A 21,111-nucleotide genomic window follows, 5' to 3' on the forward strand; every position below is an offset into this window, starting at 1 on the left:
CTTCCCAAGTTTCCAGAAGTAAATCGAAGAAGAGACGTCTTACTGTTGAGAAAAGCAATTGAAAAAAGACAACTCCAGTTTATACAAAGCTGTCTCAAACTAGTGAGCATGACATCAGCACAAAGAGAGAGGAATTGAAGGAACAACTTTCTTCCTTGACTACGAAGGAGATGTTTGAAGAACTGATGAACGAAAACATATACGAGTTCATAGTGAAAGAAACTGTGAGATATGCAGTAAATATGAAGAATATGCAGGATTTTGTCCTCACAGTTGAAGAAGTTAAGGTCTTCGTCGGATTTCTTCTTTTTGCTGGATACCATAAGCTCCCTGATGAGAAGCTATACTGGTCTGAAGATGAAGATGTTGGCATACCAATTATAAAGACAGCTATGTCAAGGAATAAATATCAGAAGTTGAAAACATTGCTTCATTTTCAAGATACTGATTTAGCCAATGAAAACAAATACGATCGCAGATTCAAAATTAGACCTCTCTTGAAAATGATAAATGAATCTTTTCAAAAATTAGGAATATTTGAGGAAAATTTGTCAGTTGACGAAATGATAGTCAAATACTATGGACGAAGTGGGATGAAACAGTTTATCCGTGGTAAGCCTATTAGATTTGGCTATAAGTTGTAGTCTCTTTGTGGAGCAAGTGGCTACTGTTTCAAATCTGATTTATACTGTGGAAAGGATCCCGAAGATACTGCAAGGGATGACCTAGTATTGGGATCAAGAGTAGTCCTAAACATGCTGGACTGCATTGAAAAACCTGAGATTCATTGTGTGTACTTTGACAATTTCTTCACTAGTAGAGATCTTCTGATTCATCTGAGAAATTTGGATTTTCGAGCAACTGGGACTGTCAGAGAGAATCGAGTTGGTGACCGTCCACTACTGAGCAGCAACGAACTGAAAAAGACAGTTAGAGGAAACTATGACTACCAGTTCGACAGGAATTGTGAAGTCTTATTTGTTCGATGGCACGACAACGGATGCGTTACAATTGGTACAAATTTTGACAAAGTGGAACCTTCGGGAGCTGCTACGCGCTACAGTCGACAAGCAAGTAAGAAGACACAAGTGGAACAGCCTGTCGTTTTGAAGTCGTATAACGCGTACATGGGAGCTGTTGACCACCATGACTGGTTAGTTGGAAAATATGCGACGAAAATTAGAGGGAAAAAATGGTACTGCGTCCTATTTACACGTATACTGGAAATGGCCCTTGTAAATGCCTGGCTATTCTACAGACTAGTACATGGGGAAAGTGCACTGGATTTACTGGATTTCAGACGTGCTGTTACAGTTACATACCTGAAATTGGACACTGGAAGACCGAATATTGGACGTCCAATGGAATACCCATCAAGTCAGTTGAGAGTGATACCAGACATCAGATTTGATGGAATTGGTCATATGATTGACAAAAGCCGCCGAGAAGATGTGTAAGAGCTAAATGCAACGGGAAACCAAAAACATATTGTGTTAAATGTCGTGTATGTTTGAAGTGTTTTGTACCATTTCACAAGAAATAAATAGTTAAGACTTGAATACAGTTTAGTATGCGATACGATACTGTTAGATCCCATCGTCCTATTTTGAGGACGGCCATTATATCAGCTTGTATAAATATTCTATTGCTATTTTTGTACTTATTGTGGTTCATACATTATGTACTTCTTCTCTTCTTCTTTCGTTTCACCCTCTTTGAGGTACGCTGGATCAATCATTTCTTTGTGCGTTGTTCTTTTCTTAGGGCCCAGTATTTCTTCATTCTTTCTGATCTTCTTCTCCTCTCTTCTTCCGAGATGAAGGATTTGGACTTTTGTGTGGATTTGTCTTGGAACCTTATGTTTTCATCTTTAGTAATTAATTTAGCAGTTCGATCAATAAGTGAATTTTCTGAAATATTTAATTCCATTAGGTCTTTCTCAGTTTCTTTAAACCAGTTGGGCTTCGTTTTTCGGTTACAGAAGAAGTCAAAGATTTGTTTAGTTAATCTGTTGGCATTAATTCTGAGAAGATCATAAAAATTTATTCTCCTTTTTCGCATAGTATCTGAAAGTTTTTCAATTTTCTTGTAGAGAGTTTCATTATTAATGTATATAATCTTATTGTCTTGAAATTTTGGCCCAATGATTTTTCTTAAAATTTTTCTTTCCTTTATCTCAAGTTTTTCCATTTGGCCTTTGAAATTCATGTTAAGTGTTTCTGCTGCATACAGTGCTTCTGGCTTAATCACTGTCTTGTAAGGTGTAATTTTGGACCCCCATGAAAGGGATTTTTTGTTGTATGTATTTTTTGTTAGTTGGAAGGCCAATTCAAGTTTATTTTTTCTGGATTCCATTGCTTTGCTTTCCCCAGCATTCCAAGTAATCCATTCTCCGAGATATTTGACTTCTTTTACTATTTCAATCTTCTGTTCTTGAACTTTGAGGTATTTACATGAGTGCTTGATGTTTGTCAATATCTTAGTTCTTTCAGAGGAGATGTGAAGACCAATTTTAGCTGCTTGTTTCTTCAGTTCAAGGATTCGCTCCCGTGCTTCTTCCATTGTTTCAGCAAACAGGGCCATATCATCTGCAAAAGCAATGCAATTTACTTTAAGGTTCTTCTTTTTGCAACCCAGTCTTATACCACTCTTAATATTTGTGTTCCATTCTCTGACTACTTTCTCCAGGGCACAATTGAACAGCAACGGTGAGAGCCCATCGCCCTGTCGCACTCCCGTTTTTATTTCAAAGGGTTCCGATAGTTCGCCCATAAATTTAACTTTCGAAAATGTATTTGTAAGGGTCGCTTTTATAATATTAGTTGTTTTCTTATCCAAACCCATTTCTTCCAGGACTGATAACAGAGATTCTCTATCAATCGAATCATATGCTTTTTTGAAATCAATGAAGGAGATTGCGTATGTCTTTGCCCTTGATTTTTGGTAAGCCATGATGTTTTGAGGTTTAGTATTTGTTCCGAACATGATCTACCCTTTTTAAAACCTCCCTAGTATTCCCCGATTTGCGGATCCAATTGCGGCTCTGCCCTGTTCAAAAGGACTTTAGAAAGAATCTTGTACGTTATATCCACCAGTGATATTCCTCTGTAATTGTTGGGGTCTGTCTTCAAACGTTTCTTGTGGATAGGGTGGATGAGAGCTGTTCCCCATTCTGCGGGGATCTCTTCTTCTTTCCAGATTTGATCGAAAACACACTTTAGGGATGTAACTGCATTTTTGTCAGCCTTTTTCCATAGTTCGGCCACTATTTGATTTTCTCCGGACGCCTTGTTGTTTTTAAGTTCTGAGATGACCTTCTGTAGTTCTTCAGTCGTCGGTGGTTCTGAATCCGGCTTCTCACGGTTGTTTGGAATGGATTCAAATTTTTCAAGGATGGGTTCACAATTCAAGAGTTTCTCAAAGTAGCCTGCTAGTATTTTGCAGTTTTCCGTGTTGTTGTGAGCGATGGTCCCATTTACATCTCGAAATTGGAGGGTGAGTGCTTTGTATCTTGATAACCTTTGTTTGAAAGTTCTGTAAAAGCTCCTTGTGTTGTTTTTAGCAAATTCTTCATCAATTTGGAGGAGAGTTTTGTTTTCATGTGTCTTCTTAATCCATTTTATATTTTTATCTACCAGTTTTCTAACTGTAATGAAATTCAGTCTACTTTCTTCTGTTTTCTGTGATTGCCAATTTTGCCATGCCTGTTTTCTCGTTTCAATGAGGGCATCACATTCCAGCGACCACCAGACATGTTTTTTACTTTTTTTGTTAGGTGCTATCCGTTCAGCTGTAGTAATGAGGTTTTCCTTGATATCCCCCCAGCTTTGTGTCTGAATGGTTTCTGTTGCTTTTGTGAATTCATCTGATTTTAATATCTTTTCTGTGCTATACTTCCGACCCTTAATTTGTTTCATGCTGCGTTTCCTGTTTGGAATGACTTTGAACTTAATTTTAGAAAGGTAATGGTCTGAATCCAAGTTTGCACCCCTGAGTACCCTAACATTCATGATTTCTTTGCTAGAAATCTTCTTAATTGCCACATGATCAAGTTGAAATTCCCCAAGGCTGGGATTTGGGGATACCCATGTTTTTTGTCTTCGTGGTAGTTTTTTGAAAGCTGTGGATTTAAGAATTAAATTGTGTGCTTGGCAAAGTTCTGTTAGTCTCACACCATTTCTGTTTGTTCTCTTGTGTGCAGGATAGTTTCCAACTATTTTCTTATATCTTTTTTCTTTACCAATCTGTGCATTAAAATCTCCAAGAAGAATGGTGATGCTTTTATCTGGAATTTTCTGAATAATGTCATCTAGATGATTCCAAAAGGCCTCCACTTTTTCTTTGTTTTTCCTATTATCCTCGTTTATAGGGGCATGTGCATTGATAATTGTGTAGATTTTGTTTGTGCTTGTGAATGTAAGACTTGAGATTCTTTCTGATTGGGAATCAAAGCCAACTATTGAGTTCAAGATTTGTTTGTTGATTATAAAGGCTGTACCAAGATGTGGTACATTTTTCATTACTCTCGGTCCCACTTTCCCTTTGTATATCCTAAAACCTTCGGAATGGAAGGTATCTGTATCCATGTATCGTGTTTCGTGAATGGCTGTTATGAGTATGTTGTGGTTCTTTAGCGTATCTGTTAGATGTTTTAGTTTTCCGGTTTTCAACAATGAGTTTGCATTGAAAGTTGCTAGGTACGTTGATTGCCTGTATTGAAATTTGGATGAGATTCCAAGACACTCCGACTTGTCTTTGTGCAATGTTGCAGACTCCCCAGAATCCGAATGTCTGCTGACGTACTGGCGTACGGTGGATCGTCCACCTGGGGTAAAATAGTTTACATCACACACTTCCATGATTGATGAAAGTTATTTTGGGTGTGGCCCAAAGGCCACAAAATGTACAACCAAGATTGTGAGTCCTGGAGGTAGTTCTTCCGCTCTCTTCGCCGTTGGGAATCTGAACTTTCTCTTCCGCCTTTGAGACCGTTGACCAGGTTTCACCTAGTAACCCTAGGCAGGGGCCCTTACAGGGTGCTACCATCCGGAGCCAGATGGACACAGGTTTTTTTTAACGAGGTGTTACTCCTCCCCCTCCTCCTTCGTCATCACTTGCGAAATGAGGCCCCGGACTTGGGACCGGCAGTGGTGGAGTTATACATTATGTACATTATAATAAAGAAATAAAAAATTCGATTTAAAAAAAATTAATTTCGGAGTTAATGGGTTAAATGAATTCGCAACTTCGAGTAAGGACAACAATCAATGGAATGACGACAATGAAAATTTGTGCCTGACCGGGACTGTAACTCTGATTACCCTCTTATCGCGAGCGGTCGCCTTACCATTTGGCTATCCGTGAACGAGTCACAGCCAGACCTAAACTTCCGTATGTCGTCAACCATACGTCTACTACCGGTAGTCGTACATCCATTATGGACACTGAAGCGCCAGAGAAACCCGTATATGCATTCGTATTCAAATACAGAGATATCTAAACAGGCAGAATAAGGCGCAGCGGTCTGCCACGGCTATATAAAATAACAAGTGGTGCAGTTGTTGGAATGGTTACTGCTGCTAAAATGGCAGGTTATTAAGATTTAAGTGAGTTTGAAAGTGGTGTTTTAGTCGGCGCACGAGCGATGGGACACACCATAGCGAAGTAGCCATGAAGTGGCGATTTTCCGGTACGAGCATTTCACGAGTGTACCGTGAATATCATGTATACGGTAAAACAAATCTCCGACATCGGTCAGGTCGGAAAAATATCGTGCTAGATCGGGACCAACGACGGCTGAAGAGAATCGTTCAACTTGACGGAAGCGCAACTCTTCCGCATATTGCTGCAGATTTCAATCCTGGGCCATCAAAAAGTGTCAGCGTGCGAACCATTAAATGAAACATCATCGATATGGGTTTTCAGAGCCGAAAGCCCACTGGTGTACTATTGATGACTGCACGACACAAAGCTTTACACCTTGCTTGGGCCCGTCAATCTGTCATTGGACTGTTAATACCTGGGAACTGGTTGCCTGGTTGGACGAGTATCGTTTCAAATTGTATCGAGCGGATGGACGTGTACGACTGTGGAACAACCTCATGAATCCGTGGACCCTGTATGTCAGCAGGGGACTGTTCAAGCTGGTGGATGCTCTGTAATGCCGTTGGGAGTGTGCACGTGCAGTTATATGGGACCCCTGATACTTCTAGATACGCCTCTACCAGTTGATACGCACGTAAGCATCCCGTCTGGTCACCCGCATCCATTCATGTTCATTGCGCATTCCGACAGACTTGTGCAATTCCAGCAGGACAATGCAGCACACCACACGTCCATAATTTCTACAGAGTAGCTCCAGGAACACACTTCTGAGTTTAAACACTTCAGCAGGTCACCGAACTCCCCAGACATGAACATTATTGAGTGTATCTGGGACGCCTTGCAACGCGCTGTTCAGAAGAGATATCCATACGGATTTACGAACAACCCTACATGATTCATGGTGTCATTTCTCTCCAGAATTACTTCAGACATTAGCCGAGTCCATTTCACGTAGTGATTCGGCATTTATGAGTGCTCGAGGGGGCTCTACACGGTATTAGAAAGGTGTACCAGTTTCTTTGGCTCTTCAGTGTATGTTCTCATACATTGTACTTAAAGGTGGCTTGCCCGGTATCGGAACTTTGCATCGTAATCAGAATAACACAGGCGCTGCAATATCCTGTTTATCTGCCGATACCAGGCAAGCGACTTTCAAGTACAACGTCTGACCTGTACGGGAATATACACAATGGATGTACGAGTACTGGTCATAGACGCATGGTTGACGACTTATGGACATGCAGTTGTGTCCAAAGAAACTCTGAATCGGAATCGAATAACACAGGCATTGAAATAACGTATTTATCTGCCGATAGGTGGCAAGCGACTTTCAAATACAACGTCTGACCTGTACTGGTCTATACATAATGCATGTACGAGTAAGGGTAGTAGATGGATGGTTGACGACATATGGAAGTTTGGGTCTGGCAGTGTGTCGTGCACGAATAGCTAAATGGTAAGACGACCGCTCGCAAAAAGCGGGAAATCAGGGTTTGAGTCCTGGTCTCGCACAAATTTTCATTGTCTTCATTCCATTCTACAGCTGATCGTTGTCCTTACTAGCAATTGCGAATTCATTAAATGCACGACGCTGAAGCAGTCAATCGCAGTTCAAGCTTCTGGAGGGCTGGTAACATCCATTACTCAATACGGAATCCACATGATGTCCTCACCAGACTCACATCAATCCAAGGAGCGTGCTGCAGATTACATGAGCCTTAGGACTCAGCACACACAAGAGGGAAAAAATTCGCAACACCAAGAAGGAATTTCAAGACATAAATGAAAGCTGATAGTTGTGTTTCTACTTCTGAAATGTAATGTCCATTCACATTTCGCGCCAGTCGCGGAAGAGTGGCGCTTGTTGATTTAAAAATACGCCGTGACGTTCTTGGACAATGTTACCTTTCAGACTGGAAGTGGTGAGTTTATGCTAGTGAGGAATGGCTTTAAGGCAACAGAGACAATATTATCAGCAACTCACTGAGTATGATCGTGGTCGTATAATAGGGCTAGAAAAAGTTTAGCGTTCCTTCCGCGATATTGCAGAAAGACTTGGCAGGAATGTAGTGCCGCTAAAGCGGAGTTATTGAACGCAGTTTTCCGAAATTCCTTCACCAGGGAAGACGAATGGAATATTCCAGAATTTGAAACACGAACATCTGCTAGCATGAGTTTCTTAGAAGTAGATACCTCAGGGGTTGCGAAGCAACTCAAATCGCTTGATACGGGCAAGTCTTCAGGTCCAGATTGTATACCGACTAGGTTCCTTTCAGATTACGCTGATACAATAGCTCCCTACTTAGCAATCATATACAACCGCTCGCTCACCGATAGATCTGTACCTACAGATTGGAAAATTGCGCAGGTCGCACCAGTGTTTAAGAAGGGTAGTAGGAGTAATCCATCGATCATTGACGTCGGTTTGCAGTAGGGTTTTGGAGCATATACTGTATTCAAACATTATGAATCACCTCGAAGGAAACGATCTATTGATACGTAATCAGTATGGTTTCAGAAAACATCGTTCTTGTGCAACGCAGCTAGCTTTTTATTCGCACGAAGTAATGGCCGCTATCGACAGGGGATCTCAAGTTGATTCCGTATTTCTAGATTTCCGGAAAGTTTTCTACACCGTTCCTCACAAGCGACTTCTAATCAAGCTGCGGGCCTATGGAGTATCGTCTCAGTAGTGCGACTGGATTCGTGATTTCCTGTCAGGAAGGTCGCAGTTCGTAGTAATAGACGGCAAATCATCGAGTAAAACTGAAGTGATATCAGGTGTTCCCCAGGGAAGCGTCCTGGGACCTCTGCTGTTCCCGATCTATATAAATGACCTGGCTGACAATCTGAGCAGTTTTCTTAGGTTGTTCGCAGATGATGCTGTAATTTACCGTCTAGTAAGGTCATCAGATGACCAGTATCAGTTGCAAAGCGATTTAGAAAAGATTGCTGTATTGTGTGGCAGGTGGCAGTTGACGCTAAATAACGAAAAGTGTGACGTGATCCACATGAGTTCCAAAAGAAATCCGTTGGAATTCGATTACTCGATAAATAGTACAATTCTCAAGGCTGTCAATTCAACTAAGTACCTAGGTGTTAAAATTACGAATAACTTCAGTTGGAGAGACCACATCGATAATATTGTGGGGAAGGCGAGCCAAAGGTTGCGTTTCATTGGCAGGACACCTAGAAGATGCAACAAGTCCACTAAAGAGACAGCTTACACTACACTCGTTCGTCCTCTGTTAGAATACTGCTGCGCGGTGTGGGATCTTTACCAGGTAGGATTGACGGAGGACATGGAAAGGGTGCAAAAAAGGGCAGCTCGTTTTGTATTATCACGTAATAGGGGAGAGAGTGTGGCAGATATGATACGCGAGTTGGGATCTAAGTCATTAAAGCAAAGACTTTTTCGTCGCGGCGAGATCTATTTACGAAAATTCAGTCACCAACTTTCTCTTCCGAATGCGAAAATATTTTGTTGAGCCCAACCTACATAGGTAGGAATGATCATCAAAATAAAATAAGAGAAATCGGAGCTCGAACAGAAAGGTTTAAGTGTTCGTTTTTCCCGCGCGCTGTTCGGGAGTGGAATGGTAGAGAGATAGTATGATTGTGGTTCGATGAACCCTCTGCCAAGCACTTACATGTGAATTGCAGAGTAGTCATGTAGATGTGGATGTAGTCACTGTACATGATTGCTGGCAGTGTTGCGCAGGAGGATGTACGGTCGCGAGAAGACAGAGCTCTGGACGGCGACGTGATATTAGTGAGAAGGAACGCCATCGTGTTTGTGTACGATTCTGTAGCATAATACTGTATCTGCAGCAGCAAAATGAGCAGCAGATGGCACCTCAGTGATAAAACGAACTGTTACAAATCATTGACTTCGAGGATAGCTCCGAACCAGACGCTCTTGTACCGGGAATTCCACTGACCCCAAACCTCCACCATCTGCTCGGAGCGAGAACTTGCTAGACTAGAAGTCGGGGTCTCTTGTGTTTTCTGATGAAAACTGCTTCTGTCTAGGGGACTGATGACCACAGCTGTTGAGTCCCATAGTGCTTAGAGCCATTTGAGCCATTCGTTTATGTTTAGGTTGTAATTTATATGTTAAAGTCCATTAAGTGTTTCTAAGATCTGCTGCAGGGGGTAGTCAGACAGGGCCAAATCTTCATTTTAGTTTTTATTATTTTCCATTGCGCACATTCATTTTACACCCGCCTGAAGTAGTATCTTGGAACTTTACCTACTGAAATCTATTCCCGAATTTATATTACTCTACATTATTTACTTTTTGGTGTTGCGATTTTTTTCGTCATTGTATTTCATATGGAACTATTTGTCAATGATTAATTTTTGCAATACTGACTAATAAAGTATTATTTGTAAGATTACAACAAATTTCAGTATTCATAGATCGCTATGGCAGGAAACAACACAGGTGCAATAGATTCAACATTTGTATGGCTAAAGTGACGCTGAAGCAGCTAATCGCAGTTCAAGTATCTGGAAAGCCGGTGGCTGCCGTTAGTCGATACACAACACGCTTGATGCGGTCGTCTGGTGTGCAGCGATGCAAGCTGCGTGCTGCAAGTTAAATTCGCCTTTAGAGTCATCGTATTTGATCATCGCCGGCCTATACCATCGACGTGAAAGCAGCGATCCTGTGGGTTAAATGCACCTTTAGTTCAAGCCATTATGTTCGTTAGAGAGCACCATTTCATCACTAACTCGTACACATCTCATGAAAATATTATCTTAATTTGAAATTTCCCTCGGAGTAAATTTAAATTTCCACCCTTCCGGCCTGTGATATACCACGCGAGCAAGCCAGGCGGCTGCAGAGTGGCAGCCAGGTAACAGTGCAGCAGCGCGCGGCCGCTACCCGCTGGCACCGGCGCAACTGGATGGCAGCGGCTCGTCCCAGCTCCCGGCGATGCCAGCGCCGCCACGCGGCCATTACTCGTGGTTACGCCGCGTCAGCCACCCCGCCGCCCTAATCATCGTAAGTCACGCCCGCCGCGCGCGCGCCTGCACCCGACGTTATTCTCAATTACCCTGCATTATGTCTTCGCGCTGCGGATTATCTGCCTAAAATATGATTACTTCGCTGGCGTGGGTATTAATATCGATATTGAGATTAACGTACATTGGAAAGAGAATGTCGATTTTGTGGTAAATTCTGTCCGTGTGTTTGCAACAATGCAATACGTTTAGTTGCTTCTACATAGCCAGAGCCATGACTCGCCCACACCTTTAAAAAGAAAAAAAATACTCCAAGTGAACAGAGCGGTCGATGCGGAACACTGATCTCAACAAAACTAAACACGTTTTATAAAACAGGCTACCGGCAGTCAGTCCAGACAAACTTAACCTGTCTGCTTTGGGGGGAGGGGGGTCGACTACTCTCTTGATTTGGTGGTATTTCTGTTATCCTCATAACATCACAGTAAAAATTAACGTCTGTAGCCAGTTTTGCCGCTGTAAAAAAAATTGCACTGCCTCTCCGATTACGCTTGTTTCTCATTACATCTGTCAGTATTCCTCATTAACTGTGTTCCCATCACGTTCCTCTTTCCTTCTTCCATCATGTCCATTGCTTTGTTCCTGTTTTTAATCCACCTTCCTGTAATTTACGAAGACGACAAAAGTCATTAGATGCCTCCTAATATCGTGTCGGGCCTCCTTTTGCCCATTGTAGTGTACCATCTCGACGAAGCAAGTATTCCATAAGTAGTTTGAAGTCCCCCTCCAGAAATATTGAGTCATACTGCCTCTATAGACGTCCATAATTCAGAAAGTGTTGGCGGCCGCAGTGGCCGAGTGGTTCTAGGCGCTTCATTCCGGAACCGCGCCAGTGCTACGGTCGCAGGTTCGAATCCTAGCTCAGGTATGGATGTGTGATGTCCTTAGGTTTAAGTAGTTGTAACTTCTAGAGGACTGGTGACCTCAGAAGTTAAGTCCCATAGTGCTCAGAGCCATTTTTGAACTGATGACCTCAGATGTTAAGTCCCATAGTGCACAGAGCCATTTCAACCATTTTTTGAACCGAAAGTGTTGCCGGTGCGGGACTTTGTGAACGGACTCACCTCTCGAAAACATTTCATAAATATTTGATGTGATTCGTGTCGGACGATCTGAGTGGAAAAATCATTCGCTCGAATTGCCCAGAATGTTCTTCAAGCCAGTCGCGGACTATTTTGTCCCATTGTCGTGCTTGTGGTCCAGTGCGTTCTTTTCTATAAATAATTCACCGTTGTTTCGGGACAAGTAGTCAATGATCGGTTCATTTCTACCAGACGACCCAATCCAATCCACGTAAGCCGGCCGGAGTGGCCGTGCGGTTCTAGGCGCTACAGTCTGGAACCGCGTGACCGCTACGGTCGCAGGTTCGAATCCTGCCTCGGGCATGGATGTGTGTGATGTCCTTAGGTTAGTTATGTTTAAGTAGTTCTAAGTTCTAGCGGTCTGATGACCACAGCAGTTAAGTCCCATAGTGCTCAGAGCCAATCCACGTAAACACAACTCACACCATTATGGAGGCACCACCAGCTTACATACTGCCTTATTGACAACTTTGGTCCATGGCTTCCTGGAGTCTGCGCTACACTCGAATCTTGCCATCAGCTCTTACCATCTGAAATCGGCACTCATCTAACCAGGCCCCAGTTTTCCAGCCGTCTAAGGGCCTTCCGATATGGTCACGAGCCCAGGACGGACGCTGCAGGCGATGTCGTGCTGTAGGCGAAGGTACCCGCGTCCGTCGTCTGCTGCATTAGCCAATTGATGCCAAATTTCGCCGCACTGTCCTAACGAATACATTCGTCGTAAGCTGCGCATTAATTTCTGCTGTTACTTCACGCAGTGTTGCTTGTCTGTCAGCACTAACAACTCTACACAAACGCCGCTGCTCTTGGTCGTTAAGTGATGTCCGTCGGCCACTGTGTTGTCCGTAGTGAGAGGTAGTGTCTGAAATTTGATATTCTCTGCACACTCTTCACACTGTGGATCTCGGAATATTGCATTTCCTAATAACTTCCGAAATGGAATATCCCATGCATCTAGCTCCAAGTAGTATTCTCTGTTCGAAGTCAGTTAATTCCCGTCGCACGGCCGTAATCAAGCCAGAAAACTTTTCACACGAATCATCTGAGTACAAATGAGAGCTCCGCCACAGTACGGTGCTTTTATACCTTTCGTACGCTATACTAACACCATTTTTGTATGTGCATATCGCTGTGTTTTTCATCTCAGTGTATTTCTCATTGCACCTGTAGTAATTTCTAGTAGTTTTATCTTACGTTATATGTAACTTATAAAAACTTTATCGTAGTGAGCGTCACATACAATAAGAAGAAGATGTGATTAGATGGAAGAGAAGGCCTGATTAGCCTTAACTCGCCAGGCTAAATAAATTGTTAATAAAAAGTATTACAGGAAGATACAAGATTTGCAGGCAGAACGAATCAAAGCAACTAAACTCAGAGGAAGATCGCAGTAGTGTAGCTCTTGATTCATGTTTCAGACAAAGGGCGCCATACACAGACTCAAATGAACTGACTCTTTTGTAACTGTGCGTAAAGTTGTTATTTCAAGCTTGATTGTAATTACCTGTCAAATAAAGCCTGAACGTGAACACATGGGGCAAATACAATTAGATGTTATTTGCTAGTCGTTGTACCACACCATAGAAGGATAGCACCTATCGACAAATTAACGTAAGATGTGCAATCTATTAGAGTGGTCAACGACAAGGAGTGAAATGAAAACCTTAAATATTTTTGTAAATTTTTTATCGGACTGAAGCGGAACGAAAGTCAACCATTTTTCGACATGCTCTTCCGGAAGTGCATGGATTCTTATATACAGGGTGATTCAAAAAGAATACCACAACTTTAAAAATGTGTATTTAATGAAAGAAACATAATATAACCTTCTGTTATACATCATTACAGAGAGTATTTAAAAAGGTTTTTTTCACTCAAAAACAAGTTCAGAGATGTTCAATATGGCCCCCTCCAGACACTCGAGCTATATCAACCAGATACTCCAACTCGTTCCACACTCTCTGTAGCATATCAGGCGTAACAGTTTGGATAGCTGCTGTTATTTCTCGTTTCAGATCATCAATGGTGGCTGGGAGAGGTGGCCGAAACACCATATCCTTAACATACCCCTATAAGAAAAAATCGCAGGGGGTAAGATCTGGGCTTCTTGGAGGCCAGTGATGAAGTGCTCTGTCACGGGCTGCCTGGCGGCCGATCCATCGCCTCGGGTAGTTGACGTTCAGGTAGCTACAGACAGATAAGTGCCAATGTGGTGGCGCTCCATCCTGCTGAAATATGAATTGTTGTGCTTCTTGTTCGAGCTGAGGGAACATCCAATTCTCTAACATCTTCAGATACTGTAGTCCAGTTACAGTAGCACCTTCGAAGAAAAAGGGACCTAAAACTTTATTGGCTGAAATGGCACAGAAAACGTTCACCTTAGGCGAGTCACGTTCATACTGAGTTGTTTCCCGCGGATTCTCAGTGCCCCATATACAGACATTGTGACGGTTGACTTTCCCGTTAGTGTGGACAGTTGCTTCATCACTAAACACAATCTTTGAAACGAAAGATTCATCTGTTTCCATTTGAGCAAGGATAAAATCACAGAAATCGATACTTTTAATCCTATCAGCTGCAGACAGTGCTTGAACCAATTTCAGACGATAAGATTTCATAACTAACCTTTTTCGTAGGACTCTCCATACAGTTGATTGTGGAATATGCAGCTCTCTGCTAGCTCTGCGAGTCGATTTTCCTGGGCTGCGAACAAATGCTTGCTGGATGCGTGCTACATTTTCATCACTCGTTCTCGGCCGTCCAGAACTTTTCCCTTTGCACAAACACCCATTCTCTGTAAACTGTTTATACCAACGTTTAATACACCACCTATCAGGAGGTTTAACACCATACTTCGTTCGAAATGCACGCTGAACAACTGTCGTCCATTCACTTCTGCCGTACTCAATAACACAAAAAGCTTTCTGTTGAGCGGTCGCCATCTTAGCATCAACTGACGCTGACGCCTAGTCAACAGCGCCTCAAGCGAACAAATGTACAACTAAATGAAACTTTATAGCTCCCTTAATTCGCCGACAGATAGTGCTTAGCTCTGCCTTTTGTCGTTGCAGAGTTTTAAATTCCTAAAGTTGTGGTATTCTTTTTGAATCACCCTGTATAAGGCTTTTCGTCGTGTGCGTAGCCACTCGTGCGCCTCCTGCTGCACTTCTTCATCGGAACGAAATTTCTTTCCTCCCATCACCTCTTTGAGTAATCCAAACACGTGTTAATCACTCCGTGCGAGGTTTAGTGAGTGTGATGAATGTGGTAGAGTATCGCTATTCCAGCTCTGAAGTCACCTTCTGTGACACCCGCCTTGCAGACACTTTGCGAAGCTGTAACACTTGATCACTGTAGTTATGTGCCAAGCCATGACTAATGTGAAGATCTGTGGCTATTTCATCCAACGTCTCACGGAGATTTTCCATCATAATAACTTCAACTGCTGCCGTCTCTCCGGTATCACGACGCGGTGTGCCTGAGTACATCATTTCCGAACTTTCTACTCCGCTCATATTCTTGCTGCAGTGATAGACATGCATCACAAAACTGCACATTCATTCGCCGATGGATTTCAATAGGTTTTGTACCTTCACTGCTCAGAAAACTCTGTTTATTCTTGGTGCATGTCACAAGCGTGGCAGCCACTTTGAGTTAGTTTATTGCCGAGTCTGTAGTGTGCTGTAGCCCACAGAGCGGTCCTTACATCATTGGTAACAGTACTGCTAACCTGCAGAACAACGGCGCGAAATGACGATTTTTTATTTACACTTTTAAGGTTTACACTTGACTCCACTTCGTAGAAGAGCCAGCTAAGCTCATCGTCGTAAAACTGAGAATAAAATACTGGTCATAAGCAACCATTGCCTTCCATTCGCAAGAATTACTCACAATTTCGCCTGACATGTAGGACTAATAGAAATCTAAATACGTTCAAATTTCCTTCCAAAGCAATAATAATTCCATGTTATAAGATTCTGAAACACATCTACATCAAATTCCCTATTTTTAGAGATCGCAGTAAAGTGCTCTTAATGATCCAGGTGGCGCAGTGGTAAATACTGGACTCGCATTCTGAAGTTCAGGTGTTCAAATTCCCGTCTGGAATTCGAGATTTAATTTTTCCGTGGTCTCTCCAAATCGTTTGAGGCATCTACCCAGATAGTTTCCTAATGTGGGTTTTTGCTTCTTTTTTGACGTCGTGGTTGACACGCCGTTAAACCTTAACTGAGCCATGGTAAAAATTGCGGTTTTGAATAGCGCGCCGCAGCGCGTAGTGTGAAGCAGTCGCCCTCAGTTTCTGGCGGTGGCACCGCTGTGGTAATCGCAGCTTTGGTATCTCCCTCTGGTGGAAACGGGGAAAGGTTGCCTGTTCATGTACATTTAAGGGGCTCTATGAGCTCGCCAGTCGGTCAGTGTGGGTCAGTCTCTCGTCCACATTTGTTAGGCAGTTAGTGTCTGTCTGTCGTTCGGAGTGCTAGTATGTCTGTCGTTCGGATCAACCTTTAAAGCCGGCAAAATGAGAGTCCTTCCACTCCGCCAGTAAGAGCACTCAGCGAGTGGTCGCCCGGTCTGGGCTTAGTTCCTGCATCTGAGTCTGCGCGTTAGGCCGCCAGTCTGCTCGAGTTTGCTCAGGCAATGGTCATTGGCGGTTGGATCGATCGGTTGGTCGGTCGCGCACTGAGACACGAGATGACTTGTCCGTCTTGAAGGTCAGCGCATGTGAGGTCGCCACGTGAGTCCAGTGGGCCGCGGCGTATAGCAAGGGGTAGTGACTTCGCGGTCGACACGAGAGCAACAGGAGTCAATCCACGACATCGGTCTGGCCGGTGCTAGCTGCGACGCCGTGAGACGGGAGATCGGCGCGCCTTCCTGCGTCCGTTGAAGCCGCTGGCAGAGGACGGTTCTGGAGAGCGATTTGTGGGTGCTGCGCCAGGTCTTCTCGAGAAATCGCAGTTTATTAGAAGTTTGGTGATATGTTGTTTGATTTACTCTTGTTAAATTCTACTTGTTTTCTTGGCGAGGTCACCAGCCGTTTTGCTTTGGGGTCGTCCCACCATTCTTCTCCGTTTGCCCACCCGTGGTAAGGTGGTTGTTTATAAATTAGGTGGTCCCTTTTTCCCTTGTGAAGTAGAGGCCGGTTAGAGCAACCTGCGGTTCGGTTTGTTCGGTAATCTCCCTATCAATCTACCGTACGTTAGTAGCTGCCTCTGCCATGTTTGTCGGATTTGGTGTGTTAACGAATTAATTGCTTGGAGTGTAACGGCCTAATACCTGAAATATGTTTTTATCTTTGGAAACTTTGATATTATTGCCTATGATTTTGAGAGGTGGTATCTGTGTACTGTAGAGCATCTTAACTATTGTTTGGCCAACCTTGTAGAATTTTATATAAGATTGCATTTCATGGGCTTTTATTTAAACTATCATTTTAGTATATAAAGTTGCCACCCTTTCACCGTAAGACTTATCTTAGAAGTTAAAATCAAGTTGCACCTTCGGTGGCGAGGTTAATATTTCAATTAGTGTTTAGCACCATTTCTATCCCTCCTACAGGGGGTGGATGGTTTGTGTACTTCCGTAAATTGTTAAAACTCTTAGTTTAAAGTAATCTGGTGTGTTGCAGATTTGTACCAGTGTAGTCTTTCAGAGGCTGTTGTGAGCGTCGTAACTACGGCCGTGTCAAAAGGGAGCGGCAAGGTTCTCTGCCCGAAAGCTCATACAGTCAAAACTTGTTTCTTTCTGCCTCTGAATATATTGTAACTTTGATATTTTGGGGGTGCTTTCTGATTATAATTTTAAATCTGTTTCTTTTAAAACATGCTTGTAGGCTCTATTAAAATAAATAAAATTTCCATTTGTTAAGAGGAATTTGGTTGTGATTTCATCAGTTACTCCCTGGCAACTACTTCCATACTTACATAGTGTGATTAAATGTGTTAATGTTCTTGATGAATCGCTAGTAAATAAAATAAATTCTTAAGAATATTCTTTGGAAATAAATCACGGTTCAAATATTACACTTTTGTATTTATGTTAATGGGATGATATCGTTGATTCGGAATTGCAAGCCGATCGCAGCTAAGGACAACCGTCTTGTTTCGATTGGCCATTTCGGAACCAGGAACCATCATAAACCGAAATATATGAGCGGGTCGAGGAAATAATTACGCACAAGACAGCTAGCGAGAGGTATAAATCATTTTTGTGCAAACGAACTTGTGAAAAGTGGACGCAGCAGCTTATGGAGTATCAAGATTTAGGACGGAGTGGGAGGCTGACACTAAAGGCAGCAGAATCAGAAATTATCCGTGGCATTTGAATGTAGAGGCACATGGAAAGCACAGCTTTAAAGGTGCAAAACACGGATCCAGAGGATATGCAGTCTGGAAAAGAATCTAATAAAGACCACTTCATTCAATAAACAATGCGGAGTTAATCTGGCCATCCATTCGGATCTCCAGCTTCGTAAAGCCCAGGAGGAGGTTATCATTAGCAGTAACAGAATCACTGGATAGTGACGTAGGTAGGTAACTGAAGGAGTTGCTATGGAAGTAGTAAACGAGGAGTGAAAGAAAGACAACGTCAATCACCTCTGTACACGTTTACAGAGTGTATAGAGGAATTAATAACACGAGTATAGGGGAGCGAAAATCTGACAGTAGTATATGACACAAACGATAATAGAGGACGAAAATATTTATTATGGTTACTAGAAAATACATGCCGTTTACAAATTGGTTATACTGACGTAGCCTTTTGTTGTGAAAAGGGTAAATAACTTACAGATATGCTTGGTACAGTGCTGGATGCAGTATATCTTCAAGTTTTACTCCTGCCTAGCACTATTAGTTCCTGATGTTCCCACGGAGTCATACGTGAATGAGTTATTCCAACACTGATCATGGAGACGTATAACTGTGCAGAGCGTGCGCAGTGTTGTTTATGGTTTCTTCAATTCAAATCCTCTTCTACAGTTCGGTGAGAGTTCATGATTATATATCGCAGACCACCTGCTCCAAGACAAATTATAATTAATTTATACAATGCTTTCACCGAAAGTGGCTGTCTCACAAAGGATGAGTTTCAGCGTCGGACAGCAGTCGCTGACAGGGCAATTGAACAAGCTCAGCAGTCTTAAATTCGTAGTACGAGTAAATCAACGAGACATGCCAGCTTAGAATTCAATATGCAGTGGTAGCGTGTGGGCAGTGTTACAGAAACGACTGTCATTCACACCCTACAAACTGCAAGTGTTGCAAACTGTAATAGAAAGTGACAGAGAAACACAACCTGAGTTTCGTGTAGTAATGTTTAACAAAATGTAGACTGAAGATTATTTTCTTGGTGAAACTGTGTTCACTGACGAAAGCACCTTCCACAGTGAATCGACGTAATGTTCGGATATGCAGTGAGCAGAAACCACGGCACATAATGAAACATGTGAGGAACTCGAATGAGGTAAATGTTTTCTAGCCGCTATAAGCTATAACAAGATTTAGGATCATTTCATTTGTACCGAGTCACTGTAACTGGAATTTCGTACCTGAACATGTTTGAACATTATATAATGCATCAATTACGTCAGGTTATGGTCACAGAATTTATTTTACAGCAATATGGCGCGTCAGGACATTTTCACTCTGCAACTATCGCCTATCTCCGCAGGAATGCGCCGACTTAGATTGAACGTGGCGGAATTATAACGTAGCCACCACGATCACCTGATTTAACACCAATGGACTTCTGTACATGGGGTTACACTGAAGACAGAATGTTTGTTCCTCCACTTCCGGTAAACGTTAACGAGCTGTGATAACAGATAACACAAGCAGTTTCTCTATACACGATGAACTGCTTCATAGGATTTGGCATGAAACTGGTTAAAGGTAGGACATTTGTCGTATTACAAGACGTAGCCACATTGAATGTTTGTAAATAAAACTTGAAGATATTTAGCATTCAGTGGTACGCTACACATTATTTACCTTTTTCATAATTAAATGTTACTTTTCCATAACTGGTTCATAAACGCCCTGTATTAGGAGGGTGTGTGGGAGTATGAGATAGCAGAGAGGCTGGTTGTGCCATATGCTTCAACTGGTTGTAATTCCAAATCCATAAAAGCAGGTGTTCTTGTAAACGACCAGGAGACGCATGGAGATATTGACTGGAGCAAATGGAAATTGCTTGTGGCGCCGACGTGTGGTCTACGTAAGCAGAGAGTATTTGAATAGAATATGAGTGAACCGGCCGGCTGTGTTGGCCGAGCGGTTCTAGGCGCTTCAGTTTGGAACCGCGCGACCGTTATGGTCGCTGGTTAGAATCCTGCCTCGGGCATGGATGTGTGTGATGTCCTTAGTTTAGTTAGGTTTAAGAAGTTCTAAGTTCTAGAGGGCTGATGACCTCAAATGTTATGTCCCACAGTGCTCAGAGATATTTGAATTTTTTTTTGAGTGGACCGTGACCCGTGGAATAGAAGTCATTTCCGCGTCGTGTGTCGGGCGAACAGGTCCTGCCTGTTCCTGCCTGCCACTGCGAGAGATTCCTTGTTTCCCTTCAGTGTCGTATGAGTCCTTGTGTGCCTCACTTCATTGTTTGCCTGTCAGTGACTCGTGTTTGTGACTCAATTCTGACGCAGAATTGTCTTCCAACATAATGTCGTCCATGTCTCAGGAACGTTCTGCCCCCAGATGGGGAAAGCATGCCACAGACCGCTGCTGATCAGACCCGTATCGGCGCAATTGTTCCGTCAGTTTTCGTTTCTGGTGACTCTCAGGAGCCGCACCGTCCACATGTCGAAGAGTGAGGAGTGTCCTCTGCACTTTTTACTAAATTTCACAGGATCTCTCCACAGTCCCCCATGCGGCAGTCGCCTTCCCGCAACAACCAGCGTTTCCAACCTGAGCGGAGGCGTCTCAAGAAAAGAAGGGACATGAAGAGGGTGGAAGAGAGGGATCCAGCACTTTACATTCAGATTAGATTCATCCGTTGACTTTGCCATGGACTGTGAAACACGCCCTTGAAGGCCTCTTGCAAGTAATCACCTGAGTTATTTTAGTAGTAACTGGATTCCGGCCTATACCTTTCTTACCTTGAATATGAGCAGAATTAGTTTCGATTTTAGATGTTCGGTGCTGCAACAATTTATTTAATAAAAATTAATAAAAACTGTATGGACCGCGTTTTCAGAGTTTTTATTTGTTGTCAACCGGTTTCGGTCCTTTCCTCGGACCATTTTCAGGCTTACATCGCCGTTATGGCTGTTGGTGGAGGCAGGCGGAGCGAGATCCGTAAAAGTAGAACAGTGACAGCCGTACCTCTACGGATCTCGCTCTGGCTGGTGCCACCAGCAGCCATTATGGCGGTGTAAGCCTCAAGATGGTCCGAGGAA

At 42.9% G+C, this 21,111-nt stretch overlaps 1 protein-coding gene across 1 annotated transcript; it reads left to right on the forward strand.

Annotated features, from left to right (window-relative positions):
• The first annotated feature begins 755 nt into the window (after positions 1-755).
• LOC124596324 (piggyBac transposable element-derived protein 2-like) lies at positions 756-1,457 on the forward strand. The gene has a single exon (XM_047135428.1). The coding sequence runs from the start codon at positions 756-758 to the stop codon at positions 1,455-1,457; it is 702 nt and encodes a 233-aa protein (XP_046991384.1).
• The last annotated feature ends 19,654 nt before the right edge of the window (positions 1,458-21,111 follow it).

The sequence above is a fragment of the Schistocerca americana genome, chromosome 1 (assembly GCF_021461395.2).
Source record: "Schistocerca americana isolate TAMUIC-IGC-003095 chromosome 1, iqSchAmer2.1, whole genome shotgun sequence".
Taxonomy (NCBI): Eukaryota; Metazoa; Arthropoda; class Insecta; order Orthoptera; family Acrididae; genus Schistocerca; species Schistocerca americana.